Below are 21,425 nucleotides of genomic sequence, written 5' to 3'. Positions count from 1 at the left end.
TATTCGTCAGTGAGTGCTGGGAACCACACCCCCCCTCCCATTTATATTTTGAAGGAAAAATGGTCCTCCCTGTTCCCTTGTGTACCCTGCACATTATCATATCCATCCTTTCACATTTTCCTAGATTTCTGCACACTTCCCACCACGGTGGGTTAGCTCTACCTTTACGTTTTTCATCTTGCAGTGTGTGTGGTTTATATGTGTATGATATCAGTGTATCGATTAGTGTGTCCCTTAGGTCTTTTTGTTCACATTGTGACCGGCCGGTCTTGCTGATCTAGGGAACTAGTTTCCCTGGGATCTCACCTGACACTCACTCTACTTGCATTAGCTTGATATTTGTGTTTAGGTTTAGACTTTGTGTATGGGCCATTTGCTATATGTAGTCACTTTGTCTATTTCAGGGTCCTGCTTTGTGTTTTTACTATGTTTTAGTTTGTTACAATTGAGGACATTAAAGTATCATATTTTGGTTTTTTTTGAGTGCTCATTTTTGAGACTTCTTGTGTCTTTTTTGTGATATATATATATATATATATATATATATTTTTTTTTTTAATTAAATGTCACATAAAGATATAAATCAAAAAACAGTGCAGAAAAATGCTAAAACATAGCACAGACCCCCTGCACATTACTACGAAAACAACAATGGTGCTAAAGTCCAATTAAATCACAATGAGACAATAAGTGACTGTAAATAGATACATGGACTAGATATACTGGTATATCTGCATGTAACAGTAACAAATTTGTCATGGTGTCTGCTACATGCAGAAATATCTCTAGTCCGTGTATCTATATACAGTCACATACTGTCTCATTGTGATTCAATTGGAATTTAGCACCATTGGCACAGGGAGATAAAGTGACTTGCCCAAGGTCATAAGGAGTCGACACCGGGAATTGAACCAGGCTCAATGCCAGTCAGTGTCTTTACTCACTGAGCCGCTATATAATCAGTTTTTTTTGTGTGTAAGTGTCGTGCTGACTGTCTTTTTATTAACCCTATAGCTACTGGTACTTATACACTTTCTGCATGTCATGCACAGTGCAAACAATTTTTTAAAAAATTTTACTTGAGGAATTTTAAATCGGTTACTAGACCTCATTCAAAGGGAGTGGATAAACTTTGCTATGCTATTTCCTAATATTTAGGTGTCCAGTATATTTCCTAACTCTGTAACATTATTTATGAGAACTAGATCTTGTAAAAAAAAAATCAAAAACATCCTGGCTTGTTATAGAGTTCTGAGCTGTAAAAAAAAAACATATACATCATAAGGCCAATAAAGCAAATTGGCTTCAGACTTTAAAGCAGCAATCTCTCCCCCCACCCCAAATAAAAAAAAATACAATAAAAATAAGCTCATCTGAAGCGGCGCTGACCAGTTTTTGCCCAATGTCCAAGAACGCCCCAGTTTCTGAAATATGTCATTTTTTGTTTCACTGTTTGACATAAAAATAATACAATTCTGGCCACCAGGTCAGCATTAGAAAGCTGCAATGTTATCAGCATTTTGTTCTCTGTCCTGGATCGAGAATTACAAGATATTTTGTGTCCAGAGGAAATATTCCCCCCCCTCCTACCCCGAACAAAAGGAGTATTATCTCAAGAACCCACTGTTGTTGAGATGATTAAACCCCTCTATCCCCCCTCCCCAAATAAAAGCCAACGCAGAATGTTGCATTAATTAAAGTTATAATAAGAACAAAAATGGTACAGATTTGTAGCACACAGAAGTTCACATAATTTTAGGATTTGCATTGACACTGTAATTCGAGAAAATACATGTAAAATGCTTTGTAGGTGGACAATCCTCTAGATTATAAACTCTCACGAGCCGGGCCCTTATTACCTTTTTGTACCTGTTTGAACTCGTTTGTCGTTCTGTTTATGTAATTCTGTTTTCAGAACGCTGTACTCCCATTGTACTGTGCTGCGGAATATGTTGGCGCTTTGCAACTAAACGATATGTAACTCCTGCGTAATACCCCATATCGGCTCCTAGTGAATCTGTGTAACACTTTTAAACATGATGGGAGCTACTTACAATGATCCCCTTATGGAACCAAATTTCTCCCGGCTTGAGAGGTAAATGATCTCGATATCCCATGGGATACCTGGATTGTTGCTTTGCTCCATATACCCATCTCTGACACGTTTCCTTTAGAGCAGTGTTTCCCAACTCCAGTCCTCATGCAACCCCAACACGTCAGGTTTTAAGGATAGCCCTGCTTCAGCACAGGGGCTCAATCAAAATGACTGAGCCACCTGTGCTGAAGAAAGCAGGGCTATCCTTAAAACCGGACCTGTTGGGGGGTTCTTAAGGACTAGAGTTGTGAACCACTGCTTTACAGGACAAATTGGTTTCTCAGGTTTTGCTGCTGTGAAGTAGTTATGGTTTCTAAACAACTCCCACACTCAATCTTCCAACGTTACTTTTGTAATTCACCTGTAATATTCATGGAGAAGGTGACTGCCCCAATTAAAAAAAATAAAATAATTAATAGAATGGCTAGTCTCTCCTAACATGATCTCAGGCCAGTGACAAGTTTAAAGCTGCAGTTCAGTCTTTTTTTAATTTTTTTTTTACTTCAATAGTTTTATGTGGGCAATCTCTAATTACCTAAAGAACTGTATAGCTGCCAGTCAATTCGTTCTCCATGTATTGATCAGCAAAATTTGGCAAGATCTTTAGATATGGCATATGTTTTTCTTCTGCTTCTGTCACTTAGTGGAAGCTCATGAATATTCATGAGCACTCCTGCACTGACATGTGCTAGAGGGAGGGCAGGGCTGACAAAGGGGTGTGCCAGGGCTTGTGACAGGACATGAAGGGGCAGTGCCTTAGCAAATGGTTGTTAAAATAGAATACAAGAAAATTGGTCTTTCAAAGTTATTTTTTTTAAAACAGAAAATGCTAAAAGTATTTTTTCTTACTACAGAAATGATTTATTAAAAAAACCACACATGCAGGATATTGACTGAACTGCAGCTTTAATGGCTTAATTGGACAAAAAAAGTAGACAAAGTATTTTAAAATGGGGGAGGGGGGAGTAACCCAGCACTCAGAGACAAATAGAGATACAAACGGTCAAAATAGAGGATATGCCAAAATTAATTTACTGAATGTATTAATTTTTTCAATGAAGCAAATAGTGCAAACTAGGAGTCCTGAAACATACACAAACAGAACATGAGACAGGCACCAAGCAAATCACAGTAGATGGGGAAAAGGAGAGAACACAGGGATACGGAGGGAGGACCACGAAATTAATTTTGGCATATCCTCTATTTTGACCGTTTGTATCTCTATTCGTCAGTGAGTGCTGGGAACCAAACCCCCCCTCCCATTTATATTTTGAAGGAAAAATGGTCCTCCCTGTTCCCTTGTGTACCCTGCACATTATCTTTTTACCCCATATTTGAGTGCTGTCTATCTCTGTTGTTTTTATTTTAAGTATTTTAACATAATTTAAGCTTTTAACAATTCCATGGTAGACCAGGGCTCTCCAAAATGTATAACGGTCTTTTGTTGATAAGACGATCGGTCCTCAAAAGTTTTGCATGTCAATCACGTTTAAGGTCATCTCCCCCAAGTAATTATGAAAAATAAGCCTCATGATGTTATCATAAAGGGCAGCGAAAAAAGGTTCAAAGACATAGGAATCTGCAGATTGTGGAAAAAATCTTGCAAAATGTTACCAATTTTTGTAGGCAAAGTTACTGAAAAAGTTCAGAAACCTTCCAGCCCACCTTTATTATTCCTACTAAGGCCAGATACCCGGTGGTAATGGCGGCAGGCGCACCGCACACCGGTGACTAACCTCTAGTGGCAGGCCTCGGTGTCTCCTTCTGTTTAGGCTCACGAGGCGCTGTGGCGCGTCAGCTAGCAGGGGATACAACAAGATTGTGTCACCGTGCGGCGATGCAATCACATGGTGCGCTGTGAGCCACTCAAGAGGGGAGACAGCCTGAGCCAATGGGAGTGCAGCAACTGTAGGCCAATGGCAGATGAGCAATTTCAAACCAATGAGAGGGAAATAATGTATATGTAGTAATAGTTTTTTGTGCTCCAACCCTGCATCTTGTGGTTTGCTTGCTCCTTGCTGCTTCCATTATAAGTGCTTTGAACTGCTGGGCTGTGCTGTGTGTTGTGTCATGGCTCCACCCCCCATCATGGCCATGCCCACCCACCCCGTTTAGGCCACGCCCCCCACATCCAGACGCTCCTAACAGACCACAGATTGCATTTTTCAGCTGGACCGTAGCCTAACATTCATGAAGCAAAACTAGACGGGTCTCTAATGGAGCTGAAATCTTCTGGAGCTATGGGGGAGATTGCTTTGTAGCATATTACATAGGAACCAAAAAGAGGGCTAATTAATGAACACACACACACACACACACACACACACACACACAATATTGTAACATTCAGGCTTCTGCCTGCTTTATTTGTGAAAGACTACTGCCTACTGCAACACTTTGATGGAAAAACAACAAAAATAAAACCTGCTCGATCGGAGCGCTTACATAGACAGGATTTCCCTCTCTAGGGTTGGGTGGCTTATCCACTTTTCAACTACACGAAATACAGAACATGTACAATTGGTTACAGAATTCATAAGAAGGATTTTTGTTACCTTGAAGGGGGCGTCCACCCCGAACTGGATGCAGGGAGCAGCAGTGCCCTCCACGCTCTAGGAGAGAGAGTGAAGCAGCAAACCTAACTGCCATAAATATCTGTTCCTCAATTAGGAGAGCAGATGAGGGGTACTAGAACAACTATGAACTCTGGTCTGGATTTCCCATCCACCAGCCTCAGTACTGTGAAGCTGTGGGATGGATCACATTTACACAATAGCTGCACTTTCTGATCTAAATCGGACAGAAAGCTGCTTGATATCCACGTATGTGGTGATTTTATATAAATATATATATATATATAAATATATGTTCGACAAACCTATACATCTGCACGCCCCGGGCGAGTGGATTTAACATCGTGGCAAGCTCCTATTGGCCCAAGCAGCACACATGTGGTAATAGTTGGCGAGTAGATTTTTTTGTTCAGCGAGTAGATTTTTTGGTGATTTGTCGAACACTGTATATATATATAAAATATATGGTGGCAGGACGGCCTCGCAGTGGGGTCTGTTAAGAGTCTTAGACAGTGGGTTAGGCTTTAACTCCAGTGGTTTATTCTCCAAAATAATAACAGAATAGGTACACTGACCTTTAAGGAAAAACAAAACCATAAAAGCAAAACCTACTCCCCTTGAGAGATTAACTCACAATAATGGCTGACTAACCAGCTGCCTGGATAAGTCCAGGTTCTAGCTTTAAATAATACCCTCATGTTTAGAGACATATAATATCAAGTCCTTATCTTTTAGATGGAGAGCGCTGTCCCAAGCGAGTCCAGGCCATCCCTTTGGACACGTCACAGCTCCGCTACCTCCGCAGGTCTGAAACGCTGGTTCCTTGGAGCAGGGCCATGTCCTGCAGTTTGTTCATGCCCGTGACAATTCTGTTTCCTGGGTGTGATTCCCAGATGGTCCCAAGACCCTGCTCCCTACATACCTGGGAACCAGACCAACCAGTGTCCTCCTGGTTCTGGAAAAGTCTCTCTCTGTGGCAGCATCCTGCCTGCCTTTTAAACCCCCTATTCATTCAAGAGTTCTGTCTTAACTTTCAGAATTGTTTGTAATCATCCTGCCTGTCTCTCTTCTTATCCACACCTTCTCCACCCCTCCCACAGCATCCCACCCCCTCCCCTCCATGCTGTTCCTTGTCACCCATCCATGTCTTCAAACACTTTATCACCCCACCTTATCTACACTACATCTCTGTTGATTTTTTTGCTCTCGCTTACACTGTTTTAGCTATATTCCTTTGTCAATCAGTATTGTGACCTGAGGAAGAGAGGAGAATTCTCAAAAGCTTGTCCCATGACATAAATTATTAGTCCACATAAAAAAGCTATCACCTAATACGGAAGAACTCATTTATTCTGCAATATATATATATATATATATATATATATATATATATATATATATATATATATAAAAAATCAGCCCCACCCAATGCAGTGTTTTATGGCCCTGAACAGAGGAATTTCAAAGCCCAGCTGAAATTATTCAGAACCCATTCAGCCTACTTCAGCAGCACTCCAAAAGCAGAAGTCTGAAAGGGTTCCTCAAGAGCTGCTCCTCTTTGCACAGAACCAGCGTGCTAAGGACATTGGTGATTGCTTGCTGCTATGCTTTGTCGGCCCCACACTCTGCAGTGTTTATGACTTTGGACAAATGCATCTCAAAGCAAAGCTGAATTCATTCAGAACCGCAAAGGAAATAGCCGATGGTCAGCCAAAGTGTGTCAGCCATTTACTGCTCTTACAGCTGCTCGGTTACTTGGTAGGGTAAGGTATTTCGGATTTATTTTAAAGAATTTAAATCTTTACCCATCACCCTTCTCCTTCACAGCTCTACCTTTGCACAATCCTACTTACTGCTTCCCCAATGCCAATTCCTTCAATTAATGAGCAGCTATCAGAAACACACCAACCTTCTCACCCCCTCCCCATACCTTATGTTTCCACTTACCCTTCCTTATAGATTGTAAGCTCCTTGGGGTAGGGACCTCCTTACCCACTGTAACAATGTACGTTTATGTTTGTTATCTTATTGCTTTTGTCCTCCAACCCTATTGTACAGCGCTACAGAATATGTTGGGGCGTTATTATTATTATCATTTATATCTACGTGTATACACAAATACACACACACGCACAGAAGTAAAATTGGGCCTCCATATGGATCTCAGCAATTGATGTTAACTCTACAAAGATCAAAATAAACGTCAAAGGCTATGTTTACCATGGCTAACAAGTACCAATAGATGGAAACCTTTTGAATAAATTCAATAGAAGAATAAAGGTGGGATGGAGCTCATTTGGAAGAAAAAAAGACAATCTTGCAAGGAACCCGTGCCTCAAAAGGAAAGTTTTCAATCTGTTTATCGTGACCAGTGTGAAGACAATTCAGAAGCTTCAAACAACTCTAAGAAGTATGGAGAGATGTATGCTGGATATTACCCAAAGAGATAGGAAAAAGAATGAATGGGTTCTAAACTAAATCAAAGAGTTTGATATACAAGGGGTGCGCAAACTGGGGGGCGCTAGATTTTCTGGGTGGGGCGCGGCAGTTATAGAGGTTCCGCGCTCTCCCCCAAGACATTTAAATGAAATGCCGGGGGACCACGTGAGGCCTCTATAACACACTTACCTTCCAGCGATGCGTTGTCATGGTAACCCATCATCAAATGATGCTGCGGGGTCATGTGACATCACGTTACCATGGGGCCGAGCAGGGGGGGGCGTGAGCAGCAGAGGAGAGCAGGCAGGGGTGCACATGGAGAAAAGTTTGCCCAGCCCTGTGATATACCAAGGGTGAAGAAATTAAAATGGCAGTGGACAGGACATATCACAAGCAGAAATGATCATCGTTGGGCAAAGATGATACTCAACTGGATTCCAAGAGAGATTAAAATACCAGGAGGATGTCAAAAGTGAGATGGGTGGATGAAATAAGAAAATCTGTTGGAGCAACGTGAAGGAGAGGCTTGAAACCGCAGTACCCAGACAATCATTGGGGAGGCCTTCATCCAGCAGTGGATCGACAAGGGTGGATGGGAAAGAAAGAGACCACAGAGGCCATGTAAGAAAGGCAAAAAAGGAAAGCCTGGAAAATCCAACGCAATCCTGAATTGCCCTGTGCATTTGCCAACCGAATTTTTGAACATGTTTTTTGGATGTGTTCCCTTCCACATTTGCATGTGTTGTGCAGCATTATAAGGGGTCTTTTACACCTTTTTTCATTCAAATCCGACGCATTTTTACACCAAGTGTAGCCATGTATCCTCTTGGCTACTAATCTGCCATGCCTAACACATAAGCCCTGGTACCAGTGCAGGCAGTGTTAGGGTTAATCTGGGTTCCACTGCCGTAAGCACCTGCCTTGAGTGACAGGGGGGTGGGACTAGGGCCTGTGTACTGCCCTATCAGGGGCTCAGACCTAAGACCATCCCCCTGGGTACAAAAGGGGTGGCAGATCCAAATTCTAGGGACTTCTGAGTGCTGAGAGAGACCCTCTCCCCCAGGGGAGTGGGATACTACCCCTTATTTCACCAGGGAATAAAAGAGCTAAGGACAGACCTATGGGGCCTCAAGCTCCCTGGGTTGAGTCCAGGGACTCATGGAAGAAGTGTACCTGTTGTATGCTGTTGAAGAATAAAGATCTGTTCCTGTTTTATACTCCTGCCTGAGAGTGCAGTTAATCAGGGGGAGTACCGGAGGGTTTTCCTGCAGGGAATGCACACAGTTCTGCTCTGGCCTGTGGGGAATGGAGGCGCTGCACCAAGTAAAGAACTGAGGAGAAACCTAAAGCCTATCCTGTTTATGCAAGGAAAAAGTTTGTAGGTGGTCACTGCAAGCGGAACTCAGCCAAAAAATGAATGAAATAAAATCAGCTTTATTAAACTTGAATGCTGCACATCACAGAGAGCACCTCTGATGCGTTTCGTTCCGTTGTGGAACTTTATCAAAGAGTAAAAAGCCTCTCAACACTGGTTTCTTTTGTAGGCAGATCTCTTCCAATGATTGGTTGGAAAAAATTACAATCAGTGGTGGGCAATCAACTAATCGTGTTGATAAGCCATGGAAGGACTCATGATATTCTAACAAAAGAAAAACCAGTATCTGGATCAAACAAACAACACAATAAAAACATATCGAAATATCAAGACAAAACATATGCAAATTAAAAAACAAGAACAAGTGATAAGCAGCATCAATGACATAAATTCATATCATATAGAAAAAAGCACATATGGAATTATAACCCAGTGGAGAAATGCAAGAACTGCATATAGCATATAATGTGGTAGGTTAAACGATTCAATGATATCAATAAAGAAAATGACAACATATCAATGCTTGTAATCAGATATAAATGATTGTACATAAAAATAAAACAACACTTGGAAGAACCTACAAATGACCTATACAAGAAAAGCTGAGAATGCAGATTGATACATAATAAAATATATGATTTGATATAGTGTATATGATGTATCAAGAGACACACTCCCAAGACTCCCCACACCATCAACCCTGAAGGAAATGTTTTAACTCCCAATCAAGGTTAATGCCATGTGGGTGGAGAGTGTTGAGAGTGTATATCCAATACATCTCTTGTTTGTTAAGAACATTTTCCCTGTTGCCACCTCTAGGGTGGCACGATATGTGTTCTATTGCTATAAAAGAAAAAATATTAATACTGCCTTTGGAACATTGAGTGAAGTGTCTAGACACAGGGTGATTTAAATCTCTCTTTTTTATCAACCGTACATGCTCGGCAATTCTGACTTTGAGGGGCCTTGTGGTACGGCCCACATATCTATGTCCACAGCCACACTGCAGGACATAAATAACAAAACTAATGTTACAATTGAGAAAGTTCTTTATATAATATTTACAGAGGTCTACATTATGTGCGATGTATCTAGTCTGGACTGCATACTGACACATAGAACATTTGCCACACTTAAAAAAACCTTTTGGTATACTTTTAACATTAGGGAAATTGGACCTGGAGTCATACATACTTGGCGATAAATGAAAGGCCAAAGTTTTGGCTTTGCGATAGGAAAATCTACATTCTCCACAACACCACGAATATCCTTGTCCAACAACAATGTATGCCAATGTTTTGATATAATGTTGCAAATTTGTTGGGAGTCAGTATTGAATGTGCTAATAAACAATGGACTCTTCGTATTGCTGGAGAATGATAACAGATCTCTCTCTTTTAGGTAGAAAGTTTTTCTTTTTCTTACAGATAAGAGTTCCTCTATCCATAGCATCTGCCCTGTTAAATGCTGTAGCGATGTCTTTTGCAGAATAGCCCCTTCCCAGAAATCTATCAGACATCTCTTTTGCCCGAGACAGGAATACATCATTGTCTGAACAAAGTCTTTTTAATCTGACAAATTGTGCTCCTGGAATATTCTTGATCAGAGAGCGTGGGTGACAACTTTGTGCGCTAAGAAGCGTATTTCTGGAATTTTGTTTCCTGTAGATGTCTGTCTGTATATTCATATCATTGTCAACATACAGGAACGCACAATTATTTTTTATTTGATTCTCAGTTTTATCTACAGATATTAGGCACGGCTATGGGCACGAGTTTTGCACCATCGTACGCAAATTTATTTATGGGTTTTTGGGAATCACATTTTATTTATCACAGTCACAATTCATTTCGTCAAAATATCGTTTACTTTGGGAGATATATTGACGATCTGATCTTTATCTGGAATGGTGACGAAAATTCACTATTTTCTTTTATTGAATATCTTAACACAAATGATTATAATCTTAAGTTTACTTTTGAACACAACATTAATCACATTCATTATTTAGATTTGTTCCTGTATGTTGACAATGATATGAATATACAGACAGACATCTACAGGAAACGAAATTCCAGAAATACGCTTCTTAGCACACAAAGTTCTTACCCACGCTCTCTGATCAAGAATATTCCAGGAGCACAATTTGTCAGATTAAAAAGACTTTGTTCAGACAATGATGTATTCCTGTCTCGGGCAAAAGAGATGTCTGATAGATTTCTGGCAAGGGGCTATACTGCAAAAGACATCGCTACAGCATTTAACAGGGCAGATGCTATGGATAGAGGAACTCTTATCTGTAAGAAAAAGAAAAACTTTCTACCTAAAAGAGAGAGAGATCTGTTATCATTCTCCAGCAATACGAAGAGTCCATTGTTTATTAGCACATTCAATACCGAGTCCCAACAAATTTGCAACATTATATCAAAACATTGGCATACATTGTTGTTGGACAAGGATATTCATGGTGTTGTGGAGAATGGTCCTAGATTTTCCTAACGCAAAGCCAAAACTTTGGCCTTTCATTTATCGCCAAGTATGTATGACTCCAGTCAATTTCCCTAATGTTAAAAGTATACCAAAAGGTTTTTTTAAGTGTGGCAAATGTTCTATGTGTCAGTATGCAGTCCAGACTAGATACATCGCATATAATGTAGACCTCTGTAAATATTATATAAAGAACTTTCTCAATTGTAACATTAGTTTTGTTATTTATGTCCTGCAGTGTGGCTGTGGACATAGATATGTGGGCCGTACCACAAGGCCCCTCAAAGTCAGAATTGCCGAGCATGTACGGTTGATAAAAAAGAGAGATTTAAATCACTCTGTGTCTAGACACTTCACTCAATGTTCCAAAGGCAGTATTAATAATTTTTCTTTTATAGCAATAGAACACATATCGTGCCACCCTAGAGGTGGCAACAGGGAAAATGTTCTTAACAAACAAGAGATGTATTGGATATACACTCTCAACACTCTCCACCCACATGGCATTAACCTTGATTGGGAGTTAAAACATTTCCTTCAGGGTTGATGGTGTGGGGAGTCTTGGGAGTGTGTCTCTTGATACATCATATACACTATATCAAATCATATATTTTATTATGTATCAATCTGCATTCTCGGCTTTTCTTGTATAGGTCATTTGTAGGTTCTTCCAAGTGTTGTTTTATTTTTATGTACAATCATTTATATCTGATTACAAGCATTGATATGTTGTCATTTTCTTTATTGATATCATTGAATTGTTTAACCTACCACATTATATGCTATATGCAGTTCTTGCATTTCTCCTTTGGGTTATAATTCCATATGTGCTTTTTTCTATATGATATGTATTTATGTCATTGATGCTGCTTATCACTTGTTCTTGTTTTTTAATTTGCATATGTTTTGTCTTGATATTTCGATATGTTTTTATTGTGTTGTTTGTTTGGTCCAGATACTGGTTTTTCTTTTGTTAGAATATCATGAGTCCTTCCATGGCTTATCAACACGATTAGTTGATTGCCCACCACTGATTGTAATTTTTTCCAACCAATCATTGGAAGAGATCTGCCTACAAAAGAAACCAGTGTTGAGAGGCTTTTTACTCTCTGATAAAGTTCCACAACGGAACGAAACGCATCAGAGGTGCTCTCTGTGATGTGCAGCATTCAAGTTTAATAAAGCTGATTTTATTTCATTCATTTTTGGCTGAGTTCCGCTTGCAGTGACCACCTACAAACTTTTTCCTTACTTTACCAATTTGCATGGAGCACGCAGGCAACTATTCTTGACTGGGGAGCCGTGTCCCCCCCTCCCCCTCAGCGTGAGCGCTTGGTGCCGCCCCCCCTGGGACTTCAAGGAGCGCTGGACCGCATGGCACGCTGTAACCAGTCCCAGCATAACTACCCACTCCCTGTGATGACGTCTTCCACAAGCGCGGCGCTTGTTCTGCACGGGCAGTGAAGACACCGGGTCGGGTAAGGGCAGCAGGCGATAGTATCCGTGAGTACACGAGAGGGGCATCCTACGGCTGCTTCCCATCCTGTCTCTATCTATCTCCTGCTCACTAGCCCCCCACCTAGGTTTTTAGTCTGTTTTCCCGTTGTCTTATGACTTTCATCCTTCATTGTTTCAGTGTCAGTTTAGTTGCATATTTACTACTGTGTTGGTCAGAGACTGCTCACTTATATATACACCCAGTCATATGTGTGTTTGTGGAGCACCGGACATTGTGGGGTTCACTCTCCTATATACTACACCTGTCCTGTTTATCCCCACTACCACCGGCGGACACTCAGTATTCTGTGAGCCAGCAGGTGAGCAGCACAACAACACCAGGTAACAGTGAAATCTCCCAGAGGGCGGGGGAACACATGTTACACAAGTTAATATATAAAAATGGAGCTGAGACTTGGGAGCGGCTTGATTTCCTCTGGCTGTTTCTATTTGTCAGATATCAAGGTGTTACACAGGCAAAGTCCACCTGTCTCACCGTATCTTTATTGACTCCGATAAGGACAAAGCACTATAAGGGTGAAGAAATCACTTAATTGACAAACACTCCCCCCATTCAAAGGCTCCTAAGAAATGCAATTTGTGATTTTCAAAAAATGAAAGCAGGCAAATATTTGGTATTAGCATTATATTTGTTTAAGGAAGCCAACTGGACTATTAACCCCAAAAATATAAAATCAGAAATAAAGAAATGTGCCTTGCAATATTTTATTTTCTTCAAGTCCTCTATGTCAGTCATAATAATGGGTTAACTCTAACCAGCTGAGGTAGCACAAGAAATTCTTAAAACCGCCCTTTATAAGGGAGCATCTCAGGTCAGTTATTGTATTGTATGTGTTTATTTATATAGCGCCATTAATGTACATAGCGCTTCACAGTTATCTTCTGTCAAAGTCTTCTTCAAGGGAAGCACAAAATAAATGAAATCATAAGGACGGGAAATACCCTGCCATAGAGGAGTTAAAGAAAATGAAAAATCGATAGGGACATTTCTTTATTTCTTCTACATCCTCTATGGCAGTCATAATAACGGGATGTCTCAGAGCATTTTTTAGGACTGGTGGGAGGGAATTAACACACACATTCCCAGTGAGCTGAGATCCCAACACCCACACATTATACAGTATAACGGAAATAGCCGTGTTAGTCCAGTTGCGAATAAATGAGTTCTTCAGTATTAGGTGATACCTTTTTTATTTGGACTAACAATTTATGTCATAGGACAAGCTTTCGAGAGTTCTCCTCAGGTCGGCAATACTGATTGACAAAGGAATCTATGGCTTAAACAGTGTAAGTGAGAGCAAAAAAAAAAACCAACAGATGTACTGGAGATAAGGTGGGGTGAAAAAGTGTTTGAAGCCATGGGAGGGTGACAAGGGTGACTCTTCTATTCTACTGTCCGTAGGATCCCTAAAAGATGATCCATCCTACAAGGGAATCGTATTTTTTTTATAAACTTGGCAATGGCTGCATCTACCTTTGGCAGGATTACCCAATCATTGGTATCATCTTCTCTAAATGGCTATATTTAGAAAAAAAACAATGTTAGTAATTGCTGATCTTCTATTTAGCGATGCCCATTCTGTCTTTAGAATGTCCTGGATAGAACAAATCAAGTTCTACTTGCTTTCCTTGAGCTTTGAAATGCCTGGTCCAGGACACCTAGTTCTTCCCTGAATATTTAATGTTGTCCTCATATTCTTAATGAATGTATCTATAGCCTCAATCCTTAAAGATCCCACGTCTGCTTGGGCCTCTTCTTCAGATGAAGAATATTCCCCAAATTCGAAAACGGATGCTTGTTCTGAGCAATCAAGGAAACTTTCAGGCTGTAGGTCTTGTGAAGTCTGTGACCTTGGCCTCCTTAACGACCTTTGAGATTGCAAAGAAAAGCATACGTTTTCACCCAGCCATTTCTTTTATGCAATCAGTGCAACATGCCCTGGGGTAGGTAGCTGCTATCTTAACCTTGCAGTCTGTACAGAATGTAGGCATGGAGGCAGCTTTTCTAGGTTTAACAATCTGAGAATCTTTGAAAGGCTGGACAGCCTTGGAGGTCCCATGTAACTGGGGAAGGAGCCGGCATGCTGCTACTTAAAGCTACCCCCCTTAAAGTGCCCCTTTAAATACCCAACATCCAGATTCAGTTTCCTCCCTGGTATAGGACCTTGGCAGTCGCCGTCGGTGTCAGCGTGCAGTGTCGTGACATCGACCTCCAAACTCCCCGGGAGAACACCATCCAGCATGCAGAGAGAGGAGATCCACAGCGTATGCAGCTTACCATGGTGGCTAGAAATGCTTCGGGTGAGGTAAGGCTGAGATTATACTCATAGCGCACGATGGAGCGTGTGCACGTGGCGCACGTCTGTCTCTCGCGCGAATGTGAACTCTGCTTTTGGATGTTCAGGCGATGGGGAGGAGGGGCTGTGACTACGTGAGCGGTTCGTCCTCATTGGCTGAACCGCTTCACGTGAAGCAGAGGTCACACGGCCGTCGGTTGGAAAGACAAGCTTCACAGCATAGAATTTATATATATATTCTATAGATGTAGATGATCCCTTCACAACAAGGTATTCAGCCCCTGTTTAAAACACCTAAACTGGAAGGATATTTATTGCTTAAAATCTGCTTGCTGCAATACTGGGGCACCAGATACAATAGAAGAAAATCCTGTTGAATTCTATTAGATTTTTCTTCTTTTAGTAAATCTGATTAAAAATGACTGACTGCTTTACAAAGTTGGTAATACGTGGACTGTATGGTGGATCAGTAGTGATTTGGGGGGTGCTCTACTAAATCTCCCCGCTGCAAAACTGGAGAAAAAGTGCAGCAATATATAGCAAGTGAAGGGGGAGGAAACAGGATGAGATCAAATAAGGACAGTGTCCAGATATGGTTTGTGAAAAAATCACCGTGCTGCTGTTGAAAAAACTCCCAATCTATAGCATGGAGAAAAACATGTAGCAGGCTCCTGGCTTAGGCTAGGCCCCCAGTGCAGCCAGCGGCGCGCGCCACTATGTGAGCGCCTCTCACCAGCCCCTTACCTCCTCCTTGGATGTCCCTAGTGCCTCCTCGCGTCCAGGCTCACTGCACAATGTGACGCGTCAGCCAGCAGGGGCTACAATAGGATTGTGATCCCGAGCGGCGACGTGTCACGTGGTGTGGCAGGGAGGGGAGGTCGTCGGCAGCCTGGCATAAACGGGAGGGGGGGGGGGTGGATACACACACACATACAATCAGATCCTGGGATGGGATCTCCGCTCCACACACAAACTTGCAGCCTTGACACTAAACAGATGTGATATAGCTCCAGAACTTCTATAGCTTGGCATTACAATCTGTTGCTGCAGGGGGGAGGGGGGTGTACACTGTGTGTACAGGCATACCCCGCATTAATGTACGCAATGGGACCGGAGCATGTATGTAAAGCGAAAATGTACTTAAAGTGAAGCACTACCTTTTCCCCACTTGTCGATGCATGTACTGTACTGCAATCATCATATACTGTACGTGCATAACTGATGTAAATAACACATGTGTAACAGGCTCTATAGTCTCCCCGCTTGCGCACAGCTTCAGTACAGGTAGGGAGCCGGTATTGCTGTTCAGGACGTGCTGATAGGCGCATGCGCGAGCTGCAGTTTGCCTATTGGGCGATGTGTCCTTTCTCAAGAGTGTACTTAAAGTGTGTCCTTAAACCGGGGTATGCCTGTATACTGCCCAATGTCTGATGGACTTGTGGTTTTACGGAGAGCAATCTCATGCTGTCTAGTATACTGTGCTATTGTCTGGACCTTTGGGACATTATTATATTATCTATCTGGACTTACTGATAAGAGATGATTACGTCTTAATGCTTTGATGAGTTAGTGCATTTTTTAGACCGGTATGTATACGTGTTAGTCCAGTTGCGATTCCTTGTTAACATGTAGCAATACATGTTGAAAAACTTGAAAAACATGTAGCAGACTCCTGGCTTACAATAAACCAGAAAATGCGTCCCTGCCATGACAAGCAGGGAAAAAAACCCCCTCACAATGTAGGCTCTTCACAACAAAATGTCCAGAAATGGTAAATATATATATAAATATATATCTCACAAGAAACAGCAGGCACTCCACTGGCAAGTCCATAAAGGTAGGTGCTTTTCCCATAAAGTAATTATAAGACATACAATACCGTTGTTGAGACTAAACCAGAGGGCAGCACTCAGGTAAATAGGCAAAAATAAATAATTGTACGGTATCGTATGTCTTATGTATATATATATATATATGTGTGTGTATATATATATATGTGTATATACAGTGGTTGACAAATCACCAAAAAATCTACTCGCCACACATAAAAATCTACTCGCCACCTAGTACCAAACGTGTGCTGCTTGGGCCAATATTTACTCGCCCGAGGGTTAAATCCACTCGCCCGGGGCGAGCAAATGTATAGGTTTGTCGAACACTGTGTATATATATATATATATATATATATATATATATATATATATATATATATATACACAGTGGTTGACAAATCACCAAAAAATCTACTCGCCACACAAAATAATCTACTCGCCACCTAGTACCAAACGTGTGCTGCTTAGGCCAATATTTACTCGCCCGGGGGTTAAATCCACTCGCCCGGGGCGAGCAAATGTATAGGTTTGTCGAACACTGTATATATATATATAAATAAAACAAAAAGAAGCACAGGCTCCATAGCATGTAACTATATAAAATGAGGGTACATTTAATAAAAGAAGCAGTCCCAAGAAATTACACTTACAAGATTCTAAAAAAACACACACATGGGAGAGAAATCTCTATAGGTGGTCATCAACAGGGGTGGAGGAGTCCAGGATACATAGGGTGCATCTGATCGGATGATAACCGCATACAGCTCCTGCCACGAGCTGGCGTCACCCCGCAGCGTCTCACTGTGCCTCTTGTGCTTTCCTCCGTTTCAAAATCGGATACCAGCAGTAAGAAAATCAGCTGGCTGAATTGCTGCAGAACCAGGAACTCCTCGTACTCACGCCCGCGCACGATGATGTGTATATATATATATATGTGTGTGTGTATGTATATATATATAAATAATATATGTATATATACAGTGTTCGACAAACCTATACATTTGCACGCCCCGGGCAAGTGGATTTAACATCGTGGCGAGCTCCTATTAGCCCAAGCAGCACACGTTTGGTACTAGGTGGCGAGTAGATTTTTTTGTTCGGCGAGTAGATTTTTTGGTGATTTGTCGACTACTGTATATACATATATATCTCGCTGCTTACACTGCTAACAGAAATGGTGTGACCTTTGCGTGACATCAACACGTTTCGCACATTGGTGCTTCGTCAGGGAAACCCACGTGCGAAACACGTTGAGGTCACGTCATTTCCGATAGCAGCATAAGCAGTGTGAGGAGAGTTTGCAGGGAACTCGTCATCCATCTTTCCGACGGTTATCTCCGGAGCATTGTTCTCGTTGCTCCGCTCCCACGAGCCCTACTATACCACTGAGCTGCTTCCTTACTAAATCAGTAAGTTTGTTATTTGTAACATCTTGTTGTGCCACGTCAGTGTGGTACTCGTTGGCCGTGCCGTTTTGAAAGTTTAGGAGCCTTTTTTCCAGTGTGTTTTTCCTCGTGTGTTTCCTTTTTGTATAAAATGTTTTTTTATATCCATGTGTATTGCACTTTGTTGCACCACACACACTAACACATTTCCAGTGTGCTGATTTGTTTTATTTTTCTATTTTGCTGAAAGACCTCCTTTGGGAGATCTCTCATTTGAGCTTTGAGTGCTCCTAAAAAACAACAGCAAAGGGTATCTTTGCACCTTGGAGCTTTACCATGGGACAGCCTTCTGTAGGCACAATTGTTCCTTACTATACACATTATATGTATATATATATATATATATATATATATATATATATATATATATATATATAAATATACATACACACATACATTCATACATATGTAGTCATTTTTGAGCCCATTGGTTTTGTTTACGCTGTGCACTGCTTTTCCCCCCCTCTTTAAATATTAAATTAAAATGTAGTAAAACAGTGCGCTTCTCAGTGACTTTTACAAAAGAGACTTGTTGAGGTTTGCAAAGCAATATGCTTTATAAGGGTAACACAGCCTCCACGTCGCAAAAACATATACAGATACTAGAACTTTTCAATACAAAAGCAAATGTGTGGAAATACCAGAATATATCTAATTAATAAAAACTCTCGGCTGCAATACTAGTGCAACTCCCTCCCCCCCACCCCAAATAAAGCACCTAATTTATCAATTAAAATGAATCCAATTGAAAGTGCAGTCTTTTTTTTGCCAAATCTTTTTCTCCAGTTTTGCAGCGGGGGGATTTTTTTTAGTAAGGAACCTCCCAAATCCCAACTGATCCACCATGCAGTCCACGTATGACCAACTTTGTATAGCAGTCAGTCATTTTTAATCAGATTTACCAAAAGAAGAAAAATCTAATTGAATTCAACAGGATTTTTTTCTAATGTATCTGGTGCCCCAGTATTGCAGCAAGCAGATTTTAAGCAATAAATATCCTTCCAGTTTAGGTATTTTAAATAGGGACTGAATACCTCGTTGTGAAAGGATCATCCACATCTATAGAATATATATATATATATATATATATATATATATATATATATATATATATAGTATATATCCCCGTGCCATGAAGCTACTTTCCAGTGTTAGACAATAGATTAGCGCAATTCTTATACATACAGTACTGTACTGTAGGACTGAACCCTTCCCCAGCACAGGGAAGAGACCTCACAACTTACAGTAATTGGGGGCCTTAGAATTCAGGAGAATTACGGTCTTAAATATCGACCCAAACACTCACCAGCTGCCTCTATGGATTTCAAGATCTCACCATCAATTTTTGTTGCCCCCTAAAGTTTGTTTGAAGCACTCTGTTTACACACAATGTATCAGTTTATAATGGAATAGTGTTACTGTATATATCAAATTAATACATTAATATACCGATGTAGGGTTATTGTTACCGCTGGCAGGTTATGGTGGCATATCCAAGATATGCCGTGTTATCACTGCCATTGAATCGTATGGTGATATGTTGCTTATAATGCGATATTCTGCGTTACCAGTTAGAAAAATAAAGCTGACTACCGTTCATCTGTAAATCTCAAGCACTTACTGCACATGCAAATCACATGAAGCAGATACATCTGAGCTACAAGAAGAATACGAGTTTAAGGGGTCATTTATCAAAGTCTTCTAACTGCAAAACTGGGGCAAAGAAATGGGATTCCTTTCCCTTGATAAATCTGGTACTGTTGTTACACCGGTTTCGCAGCCAGGCTTTATTAAATAACTCGTATTTTAGCAGCAGTGTTGAAGGTATGATGGTATTAGGGCAGCGGTTCCCAAATCCAGTCCTCAATAACCCCCGACAGGTCAGGTTAAGGATATCCCTGCTTTGGCACAAGTGGTGCAGTCAAAATGACTGAGCAACCTATGGTGAAGCAGGGAAAGCCTTAAAAGCGAACCTGTCGGGGGTTCTGAAGAACCGCTGTATTGGGGGACTGGGAATACCACTACATTTTAGTTACACATTTGGGGCAGAACTACTTTTTTCATGTACAGATTTTTTTTAAGTGCCCTTTCCTTTATATATATATTTTTATGAGTCCCTGCTTCTATACTTCAAAGGGATAATTGCTCAAAGTCTTCGCAGCAAAGACAGTGGAAGACTGAAGCAAAACACAGCGCCAGGTTTACCAAACAAGAAAATCGCTTTGGTTTCACTCCTACTCTTTTTGTTCTGAGTGGTGCATTTGTCCTGGCCCAATTGTGTGGCTGGGAGTCTAATAAGAACCTTTAGGAAAAGAGCTTTGAACAGGTTTAGCACGTATGAAATTATACACAATACCACTACGTTAAGCAATTACAACCCCAGAATGGCACCTTGACCCCTACGCTGTCCTCGGGAAAGGAGGGAGGGAGTGTAAAAACATAATAGGATGTACAGTAACAATTGCTAGAAGCAAAACGAGAATTTACCAACTTACTTTGATGTTGAAAATTTCCCTTGATTTTTATCTTGTCGAAATAATCCAGCAAGAAAAATGATTTCTGGTAATAAACAACAAAACTAAACAGAAATAGCAGAGCCAGGAAACACGCCAAACTCTTCGTGGGCACATGCATCTTTTGGGATATTTTCAGCCCTTCTCCTTTTCATGCCTTGTAGTAATTATCTACTTTGTGTCTGACACTGCGCTCCTAGCACAACCAAAAAAAAAAACCTTTACGACCAATTACAAAAGAAGCCACTCCCTACTATGCCAACAGATCGTAGTGTACCTGTATAAATTGCGAAAGGTTTCCGAGACATGCAGGTAACTTGTTCAAGGTTAACTCATTCAGCAGAAGGCAGGACATTTAAAGGATTGTTCCAGTCCAGAATTGGCCCTGCTAAAAATGATCACAGCACAATATTAAAGAATCAAGGTTAAAATGTATATCCAGCCAGTTATCCAAGTCCCTTTACGGTAGTTTAATGTTGTACGTGATATCCCAAAGCAGTGTAGTCATACTGGTGGGGTACTAGTCAGTACCAGTACTTTTTTTATTATTATTATTATTTGCAACCCGGAGTACTACTGAGATTAACAGCATTCCACTATTTAATTAATGAAAACGTAACTTTAAACCGTTCCTCTCAATTTTAAAATAGAAATATTTGTAGAATTCTTGCCAACATGACTTGGAAATTCTTTTGACACATTATTGAACGGGATTTAATTTCTTAAAATTGGGTAACATACCACTTCAGTGGTTATGTATCAAAGTCTCCCAGCGGCAAAACTAGGGTAACAAAATCGCACCAGGTTTATCAAACTCCATAGCTTCCAATTGTATTTTTTTTGCCTTTTTG

General features: G+C 40.8%; 1 protein-coding gene across 1 annotated transcript in view; it reads right to left on the bottom strand.

The window, feature by feature from the left end:
• LOC142501298 (beta-1,4-galactosyltransferase 1-like) overlaps positions 1 to 20,981 on the bottom strand; it is a 77,690-nt gene extending 56,709 nt beyond the window's left edge. Inside the window, exons 1-2 of the mRNA XM_075611037.1 lie at positions 20,852 to 20,981; positions 20,557 to 20,770 (exon numbers count right to left, since the gene is read on the bottom strand). Of these exons, the coding sequence (XP_075467152.1) occupies positions 20,557 to 20,695 (139 nt within the window). The 5' untranslated portion in view covers positions 20,696 to 20,770; positions 20,852 to 20,981. The remainder of the gene's footprint in view (positions 1 to 20,556; positions 20,771 to 20,851) is intronic.
• Positions 20,982 to 21,425: the final 444 nt, after the last annotated feature.

The sequence above is a fragment of the Ascaphus truei genome, chromosome 8, assembly GCF_040206685.1.
Source record: "Ascaphus truei isolate aAscTru1 chromosome 8, aAscTru1.hap1, whole genome shotgun sequence".
Taxonomy (NCBI): domain Eukaryota; kingdom Metazoa; phylum Chordata; class Amphibia; order Anura; family Ascaphidae; genus Ascaphus; species Ascaphus truei.
Note: the sequence above shows the minus strand (reverse complement) of the source record. Positions and strands in the feature narration are given on the sequence as shown.